This window comes from Acyrthosiphon pisum, chromosome A1, assembly GCF_005508785.2.
Source record: "Acyrthosiphon pisum isolate AL4f chromosome A1, pea_aphid_22Mar2018_4r6ur, whole genome shotgun sequence".
Lineage (NCBI taxonomy): Eukaryota > Metazoa > Arthropoda > Insecta > Hemiptera > Aphididae > Acyrthosiphon > Acyrthosiphon pisum.
The window spans coordinates 158,424,989-158,437,669 of record NC_042494.1 but is presented as its reverse complement, the minus strand read 5'-3'; the positions used below and the strand labels follow the sequence as shown (position 1 = coordinate 158,437,669).

General features: G+C 28.3%; 1 protein-coding gene and 1 long non-coding RNA gene across 2 annotated transcripts; both read left to right on the top strand.

The window, feature by feature from the left end:
- Positions 1 to 2,138: 2,138 nt before the first annotated feature.
- On the top strand, positions 2,139 to 7,737 carry LOC107882589 (serine/threonine-protein phosphatase 2A 56 kDa regulatory subunit delta isoform; the record flags this gene model as incomplete). The annotated part of the gene is given in 3 exon segments (XM_029488685.1): positions 2,139 to 2,423; positions 3,226 to 3,291; positions 7,563 to 7,737. Coding segments are annotated over 3 exon segments (274 nt in total), but the record flags the coding sequence as incomplete, so codon positions are not given.
- Positions 7,738 to 10,524: 2,787 nt separating this feature from the next.
- Positions 10,525 to 12,681, top strand: LOC115033896. The gene is made up of 2 exons (XR_003839245.1): positions 10,525 to 10,695; positions 11,781 to 12,681. It is a non-coding gene; the product is annotated as an uncharacterized LOC115033896 (long non-coding RNA).

The following is a 12,681-nucleotide window of genomic DNA, read 5'->3' as shown; positions in this document are numbered from 1 at the left end:
TAATTTCCAACGCTTTAGTTTATCACCATAGAAACGAATAAAAATTATAATATTATAATATTAATTCAACTTACATGATAAAATAAATAATAACAATATAAAATATCCAGACTGACAAACCGTCTCTGCTCAGAATCGTTTTTCTTATACAAATACAATGATATTTTATCATTGAATTCAAGTCTAATACAACCCATTATACAATGAACCACTTGTAAACTACTGTACAGCAGAGCGACATCCACTTACCTGCTTTTTTTTATTTGTTTCTATTGTAATAAAAAAAAACGTTAGAAATTAAAATCCCATTTTTGCGGATTTTTTAATTTGTCGTTGGTTTTTCCCGTGGAATTAAATAACTATTGAGAAAATCGAAAAAGGAGTAAGGACCTCTCTGAAGTACCATCTTGATCCAATTTTCTAAAATATAATGTACTTTATGTTGAAATAGAAGCACTCTTTCTAGTTGAAATTTTGTATGCAGGATATAAAAAAAAAAATTAATCAATAAAAAAATAAACACCATTGTAAAAAGCTTCCTCGCTCCGCTCAGACTATTCTTATTTAAAAAAACGAAACATTTTACTCTCAGTAGATGACGTAAGTTTAAAACTTTGAGTAAATTGAACTCATAAACTTTAAAGCTAAGATTATTATTTATTATCTAAGTAATTTAATAGGTTTTTATTATATATATTTATAATTTTAAAGCGAGTATTCTAAGATATACAATTAAATATAGGTAAGTATTTGCTTTGGGGAATTTTTTCCGAGTACCGATTATAGCGTACAAATCAAATTTACAATACTCAGGGTTGGAGTAAAGAATTATAGATGAAATTAAAAACATTTGAAATTTCATTCAGCAATTATGGAAAAAATATTTAAAAAAACAGGTAGGTAAGTCGATGTCGCTCTGCTGTACAGTAGATTACAAGTGGGTCATTGTATAATGGATTGTAGGTATTAAATTTGAATTCAATGATATAATATTTTTGTATACGAAAAACGATTCTGAACGGAGACGGTTTGTTAGTCTGGATATTTTATATTGTTATTATTTATTTTATCTTGTAAGTTGAATTAATATTATAATATTATAATTTTTTATTCATTTCTATGGTGATAAACAAAGCGTTAGAAATTAAAACCCCATTTTTAGCGTTTTTCGTAATTTTTTGGTGGTTTTTCTCGTGGCAATGTGGCATTAAATAACTATTGAGAAAATCGAAAAATGGCCTGCCTAAAGTACCATCTTGATCCAATTTGCGAAAAGATAAGGTACTATATGTTGAAATCGAAGCACTCCTTCTGGTAGAAATTTTGTATACAGGATATAAAAAATAAATAAATAAATAAACACCATTGTAAAACAAATAGCTTCCTCGCTCCGCTCAGAATCTAATACATATTTAATATTAATTATTATTTAAACCACCGACATAATATGACATATTTTAAAGAATATATGACAATTTAGTACAATATAGAATAAAGAGAGAATAATAAGAATATCTAATAAGAAAATATGGATTATATTATAAAATGGCTAATATTACAGTAGGTATTATCAAATACTATAAATGATCATTTATAGTATTTGGTATTATGTTATTATTATTATTGCTATTATGTTTACAGCATGGAATATAGGCATGCATTACGTAGTGATATTGTGTTGATAGACTAGTCTATTAAAGTGATTCAATTAAAAAATAATTATTTCATAATAAGTAATAACTGTTGAAACGCTTTTACAACGTCAAAAACTCTTAAAAAAATAAACACCATTATAAAAACAATAGCTTCCTCGCTCCGCTCAGAATCTAAAATTATAATAATCATATTATAATATTATCTGATTATCATCCATCATATTATTTATGAGTTTATTATTCTTTGACAAGAATACAACTGTACAAGACAAGTAACAACTACAACAGAACACAGAAAACAAGTAGGTACAGTACTTCAACGCAATGCCTCAAACAGACAACAAACTAATTAGCACAATTTATGATCATATAAATATAATGATATAATATTCAAGTATCTTAAGAGTTATTTCTTAATCTTAAATTCTTGAATCCAAATCCAATACGCAATTTAGTATTTACACTGTACGCATATCGTATAATATGGCAATATGCCTATCAAAAATGAACTGATGTTGTATACGTTTGTTAGACAGATAACCGAAAGGTTTCCTTCTCCACTTAACAAACTGTTACGCAGTTCATTGTGTTGACAATAAAAAAAACGAAAAAGTACCGAGTTTCGTGGGAAAGTTTAATACGTTTTGAGTTTTGAGTTTACAAATTTCTTAAAATATACGTAAATATAATTGTTTTGTGTTTCAGAACGTTTATGACATTGTGAACGAATTGAAAATGCCAAATAGGATATTATTGAAAAAAGACAAGGTAAACGATTGCTCAACTTATATTTGTTTTGGCCTATCACCTATGTACCTATTTCTATATCCTAATGATTTTTTACTGCATGATTTTTCATGCATATTTCCCCTCAATTTCTACTCATTTATGTTATTTCATAGGTTTGATTGTTATTATATATATATATATATGGACACTAATAAAAGTATCAGGTTTTAATTCCTAATAATACCTATGTAGGTATATTTTACAAAATTGTATATTTGTTAAACTGATGACTGCATATTTTTAGATACTTATTCTAACACATTTTGATTTCACAACATTTAAATCTAAAGACTGATTTAATATACTTACATGCAATATTTCCTGTACAATTTTTGAAATTAACTATGACAAGCAAGTTTATACTATTTTGTTTATGAGAATAATAAATAGATAAGTGGATAAATTTTATTAGGTACATCTGACTATTATACCAATATTATTCATGTTATAATGTATGTGTATATTCAAAATAACAAAATAGATACAATAATTGTTTTATATTTTTAATTAAAATTTATATACCTAACTTTAAAAAGGTAACAATATTAAGATAGGTAATACTAAAATCATGAAACCATGATTTAAAAAAAAATACATAAAAAAAATGTATGACTATTCATGAAGTTGTTTGAGTCAATCACAATTGAATCTCGTCCTCAACTTGTATATTTATGGTAGATATGCATGATTATGTTGTTTGTGTGATGGTACATTATTTATTTTATAGATGAGCAAAAAAAAAATGTATTTCATGTTATTTTAATAATTTGTTATATTCTAGGACATTTCCAAGTCCAAAAATATTGAGGTAAAAAATGGATCAGGAGTAGAAATGTCCGGAGATGATGTAAGTTGTGTTAACTACCTACTTATTTCTTAAATAAAATATAAAAAATATTTCACCACCAGTGTCACCAATAAAATTATTATGGCTATGACGTAACTTTTCTATGAATTTATGATAAATAATAAAATAAAAGTTCTGATTGGTATACTAAAATTTACTGGGTACTCTTAATAACCGGAGAGTAATTATCTAAGATTCTTATTTCTTATATAGCATACAAAATAGGTTGAAACAAATTATAAAACGTTAAATATTATAGTATGTGGCATATTGTCTATAAATTGTATTGGCTTATTGCATATTATTCTGAGAATATGTTTTAATGTTTCAAGTGTGTTTAAGTAGTCTTAAGTCCTCTATAATCCACATGATAAGTCAGAATGACTTGAAAAATGTATTTCATTCAAAACCAATATGAGTTCCGATTTATGAAAATGCCAGTTAATATGTGAAGTAGTTTTTGAAAATTATAAATAATTTAATATTTGTACTTTTAATTTGTATAACAAAGAAATAATTATCATTCTAAATTCATAGTAATAATTAAAAAGTAATGCCTTATTTAAAATTAATCATCCAGCAAAAGATTGGGTAATTTAATATGTACCTAATTTTTTTCTAAATTTAAAATTATACTACTTCATTGTATAAAAAATGTAGATTCTAAACAGTATGGAATATATTGATTAGGCTTTATTGTTTTATAAATAATTGTTTTGTAGCTTCAGTAACAACTTCATATTTCAAAAATCTTTTCTAGGTGATGCTTTTCAATTATGCATTTTTTTTTAATTTTCTTAGAAGTGTTGCATTACCTATTCTTAATTATTTGTTTAGAAAATAATTAAACATGACATTTTTTAGAAATCTTTTGCTTCTTATATAATATGCAAAGTAAATCAAAAAATATATTAAATGAATATTGATCAGAAATTTTGTAGAATTCCAATCTTAGAATAAGTACCTAATGTCCAAAATTAAATAATTACAATTATGATCAAATCTTTAATCTATTGGCTATGACATAGTATCTGCAATAGTCGAAGTGGCTCAAAATAAGTGGAGGATGACTAAAAAACAGAATGTTTGTAACATGTGTATGTGTGTGTGTATGTCTATGAATTAATTTTGACAGTTAAAAAAAATATATATTTCATATTTGTTATAATAGATTATAATATTATATTAACAATCAAAGTTTGAAGTCAAGTTATAACAACCAATATTATTAGCTACTAAAAAAAAAATTAATTCTAAAATTAACAGAAACAAAATAGGTGTTGGTTTAATTAATTTTAAATAATGTTTAAATATAGTTAAGTTATAAACTCAATTTTTCAGTTTTTATTATTATATCTTAAAAAAATTCTGGTAACTTTCTAATTGCAAAATATCATTGAAAAAAAATCAGAAATATTAAATTGTTTTATATGCTACATTCCATAGGTCAAATATTATATGTAGGTAATTTCATGGTTATGTTAAAAGTTGACTAAACTAGAATTTTAGATGGAATTTTAAGTTACTTAAAATTCTTTTTGATCATTATAACTAATAATATTTTAGCTGTTTCATAATGTTACCAACAGCAATATTAATTAAATATTGTATAAGTAAGATATGAAACAGTAACAAAAATATTATAAGACATATTATGATAAGATATTAATTGTTAAAAGTGCAAATGTAAGTGTAGTACCAAGTTCAAATATGTCATTTATCATAAATTATTATCATTCAACCATGTTTTATTACTGCTTAATCATAATTGACTTAAGGTATTAAAGTAGATTGTTTTACTTTAATTTGTTCATTATAAAATTTAAAATTTTTCTACTTTCTTGGATTTTGATTAAAATACAAATTTTAATTTTAGAATTTAAATATGACCTATATTTTTGATAATTATTATTTTTATTTTTAAATAGGCAATATAGTTTTTTTTTATTTGAAGGGCACAAGCTCTGACCTTCATTACCTTAGTATACCTAGTATAAAAGTTTAAATATTTAAATAATTAATTATATCAAATAATAGACAGCAGACATAGTTGATAGATTTTTATGAAAACAATAATTACAATAATAATTTGTTACAAAAATTTTTTTAAATCTATATTATACTTAAAAGTTTTAATCACGTATTGTGTATTGGGTTCTACACTTTTACAATGATGGTATTTTTATGTATCAGTCATTATGTTTTGGAAGCATTAAGTTTGCTTAAGTTCTATTTTCCACTTCATGGGTGATTCCTGACTGAATATTTCTTCGAGTATGGGGATTGAGCAAAATTAAAAAATATCCAGTACTAACTGGGAAGAACAAAATAAAAATGAAGAATACTCGGAAGAATATAATATTAAGCAACCATTTGCAAAAAGTTTTGTTTTTTTTTTTATTCAAAAACATAACCTATAATATAGAAATTTTTCCAAATTTTAATATTATGATTTTCATATGATATAATTTCAAAAATATTTCAATTATTTTTGAGCATTTATAAAAATTTAACATTTTCAACTTTTTTTTTAGTTTTTTTTTCAATGTATGTTGATAAAAAATATTTTCTAATTCATAAAGCTTAAAAATATAATTAAAAATTTCTCATAAGTTGTTCTTACAGTTGTTAAAAAATATCTAAAATACAATACATACACAGTCTGTGAATGATAAAAGAGTCTTCATAATTTTGATTTTAGGGGTTTCATAATACTGTAGGTAGTAACATTGGTTACTAGATGCTATTCCTTTGTTAATCTCCTTGTACATGTTATTTCTGTGGTTAAATTTATTTTATTTTAGAAGTTTGGACGGTGTATTTGTGACTTCATCTCTTATAGGTTTACATACTTATTAGTTTTTAGGTTTGTCTAATACTTCCAACTAACTGTAGAAAAATAAATGACTAGGTTATATATATTAAATTAGGAATGACATACTTTATTTTACTTAAATTGGGACAAACATTTTTTGTATTATTTTGATGGAAAAAATGGTATCACTCCTCCCTGAACTATCAGTTATAACATACATTTTATTATAACTATAGAATACCACACATAATGACCAACAAAATTATTAATTTAAAATAATTGATAGCAAAAATTGTCAAGGAAGTATAGGATAATAACAAACATTCAGTAACAATTGTCATCACCAAGTTAGTCAATCAAAAAATCTACTGGATTATTTTATTATTTATCAAAACAATATTGTTTCTCTATAAGAAATCATTAGTAAAAGATAAAACGACAAATGTTAACATCAATTATTGAAGTTTGATTCCTGAACAATTGGTAATTCCAAAACAGTTTATCGGGATAACGGGACGCTATATTCCTATATTCCAAACCGGTACTTATAGTAACCCAAGTTATAATACTTTAAATTATAAATATTATCAAATATTCAAATATCCTTAGAAACAGATGTTGATGAGCAGCCCTACCTAGATTAGTTGTTAGTTTACAATGATTTATCATTGAATTCAAATTTAACACATCCATAAGCGTGCGCACGGGATAGTCGTGGTAGGCACTTGACTACTCTGTGAACTTTCCCCCCCCCCCTCAATATTCTGTATTATTATCATGATAATTGATAGTCAATCATAAAACACTTTTTTACTATGGTAAATGTTGTTTAATGAGGTTACCCCTTCCAAATTAGGTCTTATAACTTATGTGTGAATATGAATATATATATATATATACACATAATATGTGTGTGTGTCTTAATGTGGTATGTAATTATGTATGACTACCCTGCCAGAAATTCTGCGCACGCTTATGAACATATCTATTATAGTGATCTACTCAATGATATGACAAAATAGTCTCAAAATCTCCAATATAGTAGAGCAAGTTCCATTAGTTATTCAAGTATTGATTTGTGTGATTGGAAAAATTTGATTGATAATTTATTTTGTACATAATAGCCAAGTACCTAGTGATTGACAGACTTGAGATTAGTAAAACTGTTGAAGAAGAGATTTTAAGCAACAAATAGTAATATTTTTATCTTATTTAATGTGAACTGTTTTTAAACATACAAGAAACAATTGTTTATTAGCTAATTGAAATTCATTATTCTACACTTGATTTCGTTGCAAACATATTTCAATTATGTACTAGAAACTTTTAGTTTTATTTATAAAAATAATTATTAATTCCAGGTTGGCAATTAGTATTCATACATTAATATTTGTCTAAATAGCACTATTTATTGTCAATGTTCTTATTATACATTTTTTTTAAACTATTATTATAGGTACAAGATGGCACTTCTATTGGACATTCGACTACTGCTCCTAGTCCACCACCAACACAAATAAACAAACTTAAGTTAGGACCAATCACAATTAAAAGAGAGAAAAGACAAAACTCTTCACGTTTCAATGTTGTAGCTACCAATCGCGAACTTCAAGTTCTACAATCACTTAATGGTATGCATATGTTCTAAGTGTTTGAATATTATAAGATAAAAACTGAAAATGATACATATAGGTCATTTTTTCTGGGAGATAGTTTAAATGTTGTAAAAGTCCTTTAGAATATATTGTGATAGTACTATTTATTAACAATTTATTTTTCTATAGATGCACATATATTTATATATGTTTTTTAAATTTTTAAATTAATTGTTTGTGACGGGGATTCTCTCACTCATCAATGCATAAACGCTATCATTTTATATTCATTGTTTGCAACAAAATTTGACTTTTCGAGTTCAATATTTTTTGTTGCAAAACTCATTGAATACTATTTTAACTATTATTTAAATTAAAATGAATATTTCAAAATAAAAATAGGGTTAATATGGTCTGTAGGTCAGATCTAAGTTGTGTCATTTATTAATATTATACTGTGTTATAATATATTGGTAGAATTTATCCATATTTAATGATTGTTTGATACAATAAACATATTTTTATAATCCTGTGAGGTTAATATTGAAGAAACACTGTAACTATCCTATGTCATACGAATAACACAATTGAGCATACACTGCATACATGAATTTTTAATTTTATATTATCTTTTGAGTAGTATTGAAAAATGTTTGCTTATAAATAATATTTCTGAATGGAGATTGTATGGCTCAAACTAAATAGGTGTTTGAAGTAACTTCTTAACTACATTATTCTATAATTTTATGAATTAGTATATGTATGATTTGGGGTTAAATTATAAACATTATATACCTGGTACATTTGGTGAACTATGATTTAAGTCGTCTAGGATTAAATAATCACTAATGATCCTAATTAAACTAATTATATTAGCTCATAAACAATGGATGTAACTTGTAAAATATTGATGGGTATTTGTTATTCTATTTAAAATTGTGATGATTGAGTAGTTTTTTTAAAAATCTATCATACAATTTAATTGTATTCATATATGTTTAGATGTAATTAAAGTCGCCTTGGGTAAATTTATCAAAAATATTTACATTATCAATTTAGCTCTGTGCCCAGTATTTATTTCAGACCTTCTTCCCCCCCCCCCCCCCCGGGGGGGTGTATATTTTCAAGTAGGAATGCCATACGTAAATAATGAAGTAAAAATATATTTTTGGAGTGGTATACATTTTTTTCCAGGTCACTCTCCCCTGAAATAAACACTGCGACTGTCTGTGCCATATCTTTGAATATAACTGCCTTGACATTGGCATTGAAACAATGATTACATTTTCAAAAATGTATATATTATGGTTAAAAAATAATCTTTAGTTGATCATTGTTGGAAAAAATTCTATCTATAATACATATTTTTAATTTTAGATTTATGGCAAACGTTTTTAACTCACAATACTGAAAGCTATTTTTGCACACTAAATATATCCAAAATAAGTCAATATTATATTATTATAATTGATGAAATTCATTCATTTTTTTTCATTTTTTTGTAGGTAATATGAACTTAAAGTGCTAATGCTCATAAACAGAATGATATTTATTGATAATTGATACATTGTTATTAGTTAAAATAGGTAACATAATATGATCAGAAACATTGTATTGATATTCAAGTCTGTTGAGACTTAAAATGTGAATACTTAGCACACTATTCATTTTCTCAATTTGACCCATGTGCAACATAGCAAATTAGCGTTCAGCAGAATCAACCTTGGGTCGTTAGCTTTAGTATTAGAATTAATTGACCTATTATCAGACATCTAAGTTAAGAACATTGTAATAATATGTGCGTTTGTGTTTGCTGTCTCTCAATATATTAATTTTTTTGCTAGATATGAAAATTTTTAAATTGTAACATTGTATACATTGGTACTCGTAACTCCTATAAACATTGAAATTTCGTAAAACCACCCTCCAATCATAAAGCTTACTCCGATCTACTCGTTTAGAAAATAATGTATAGGTACATCGTACATACATATTTTTTTGTATACTTGGATACGTATTAATTTCTATTTATACTCATATATACACACACACACACGAGACCACGACATTGGACATTTGGACCTTCATTCGTATTTTGTGTGCTATACGGCCTATGGAAATTATTACCGTCATATTATCATCACTTCATTTGTTGTAAATTATTGCAATTCGCACTCTCGACGGGCGCCAACGGGCCGGCCCGACGCAAGTCAGGCACACTACCAACACTTGTTACGCCGGTGGCCGCACACACGTGCCCCGCGCGGAATAGTAGCGACATCTGGCCAACCGGCACCCGGGCGCCGTGCTTGTCGCTACGTGCGGCGGTCTAGGCGCCGCTAGCGTTTGGCACAGCCGTCCAGCACTCCGGCCAGCCGTTGCGGCGGCTGGTGTTCGACGTGTGTTTCCTTGGTTACCCCATGGCAGCGCTCATCCCGGCCACCACTTTCTCGTCCTACCACTCTACCAGCCATCACTTCCACCCCGCCGCTCCGCCCACGCACCTATTTGCCGCCACCATCGATCCACCGTGAACCAAAAGCTCACAGACGCCGCTCTAGTCCGCGAAACACCGTCGCCGAAACGCCATGCACGTGCGCGCGCGTCCGTTTCGACAACATTTGATGTTTTGAGTTTTGGTCGTCATCGTTGTCGCCGATCCGGGTACGCATTCACGATTAATTGTCGTCCGCGTTAAGCCAATTGTTGTAGTAATTCGTCTACAAACAAAATTGTAGTAAATTCAATAATATCGCACTCACCCGGGACGCGCGCGCGCGCAATCGTGTCGTCGTCGCCGTCGCATTCGCGAGGTTTCTGTACATAATATTCTGACATTGGCACATAATACTAATATTATTATTATTATTATTATTATTATTATTATTGATATTATTATATCTTATTGCTCGCCGTTTGAGAGACCTTAGCGCTGTAAATTTTGGAACGCACATCGGAACGGTTTTTGATTCCGTATTTCCGTCATAGATTATTGTAATAATAATAATAATATAATATAGGTATTGTCTGATTGTCACCTGTCGATTGTAGAGTGTATACAATAATATGAATCATAATGCTATTATCGCGTTTGTTTCCCGCTGTAATCGCGTAAAAATATAATCGGCATTTGAATATTCGATGTATATAATAACATACACGTTGTACCCGTAGTCTTCATATTATTACAATGATATGATATTGTCATATATATTTTGACGGTAACACACGGAAATCGTGTAGATGTTATTTTCGCCGACAACTCGTATACGTTCGTGGTTAATTCCATTTCGAGTTTGGTAAATGCCAAAAGGTCGATCGAGGGTGGGGTCACCTCGTCACGGACGGTTTAATTTAAAATATAATAAAAACACCTACGATAAGAACCGTAGTTATTAACTGCAATTTACCGATTTTTCTGTACTTATATTTTCTTTTTCCCATTGGAATTCTTTTGTGGTTTAGACTTTTTACTTTATATGATGTTATTTCTTTTTTGTTAATGCATAAATACATTATATTATGTTTTTAAATTTAGCAACCATTTTTTTATGTACCTGTTTTTATACTCTGAAGCTTGAAGGTTGTTATTTTAACGATATTAAATTATCTAGTTCGAATTATTGGTTTTTTTTTTGGTACCTTCTGGATAACTAACATATGTTTTCAATAAGAAAATAATTTATGGAATTCGAGTGAAAACAAAAAATACACCAAGTTTTCTGTATTTATTTAATAAACACATTATACATATATTTATATTGTCTGCTAATTTAAATATCTTTGTTAAAAATAGAATATTCATAAATCATAATAGGATATTATTCAAATGCTAATCGTCTAATATTTGAAATATTATTGAGTTATTGCAACTGAAACTGTGTAAGTTAACATGCGTATTCGTTCACAACAACTAATTACGTAGGTAGTGTTTTTTCTTAACACGCGAGATGTCGGATTATTAAGTATTCAAAATAATATTTAGGTAGTTTGATCTTTTACACTCTACAATCGAACACAGACAGTAATTTCGTTCAAACTAAGTAATCATTTTCTTATTTATTTCGTATCGAATTTAGCTAGGAAGGTAACGAAAACCAAATATATGGAATTATCGTTTTTGACGTCTAAGTAACATTATCTACCCCGATTCGAACGTTGAAGTGGCATGCCATTGTCTTCTGCTAGCTGTGGTGGTGCTCACGTTTGTGTTATTATATTATGGTAACGAGAACTAGATGATCTTAAATGGGTGTTACGGTTAAGAGCCTGTGGCGCGGTGATTATGGTAGTGAACAAATCTGCGGGCGGTCGTACGCTCTCGCTGAGTACAACTGCCAACGGCACTGCTGCAGCGGTGGCGGGTAACCTGCAATCCGGCGTACCGTTTCTGCCCAAAAGCCCAAGCTTTCATAGTGGTTTGGATCTGCTTGCTGGCCGTGAAAAATCTCCAATCATTATGTTTTGCGATCCAACAATGCATTTGCCCAGGCTTCATGGTGAGTCGTATAATATGACGAGGGCCAGTTTATTATTTGATAACTTATAAGTAATATGTGACTAATTATGCATATGCACACAAATGCAAACATTTGATGATAAACTTTTATTACAATATTGTTAAAATATATTAATATGCACTTATATAGTGTATTTTGAGAGTCAATAACACTTCAATAAATGTAAATATGTGACAAGTGACGAATTCATATTGCTTCTAAAAATTATTATTTTTATATTTAATAATATATCATTTATATTTTACGTAAGCATCAAACCTACAAATTCAATTGGAACTTACTCCTATTACACTTGTAAAATTGTGCGTATACGGGGGTGTAATTTCAATAGAAAACTGATCGTTAAACCTTCTATTTTTTTAGTTAGTCTTGTGATCCTGGATTACACGATGATAAACTTCACCCCCACACCAGTGGTACACTCAAATATTCAATAATCACTTAGCGGGGGGGGGGGGGG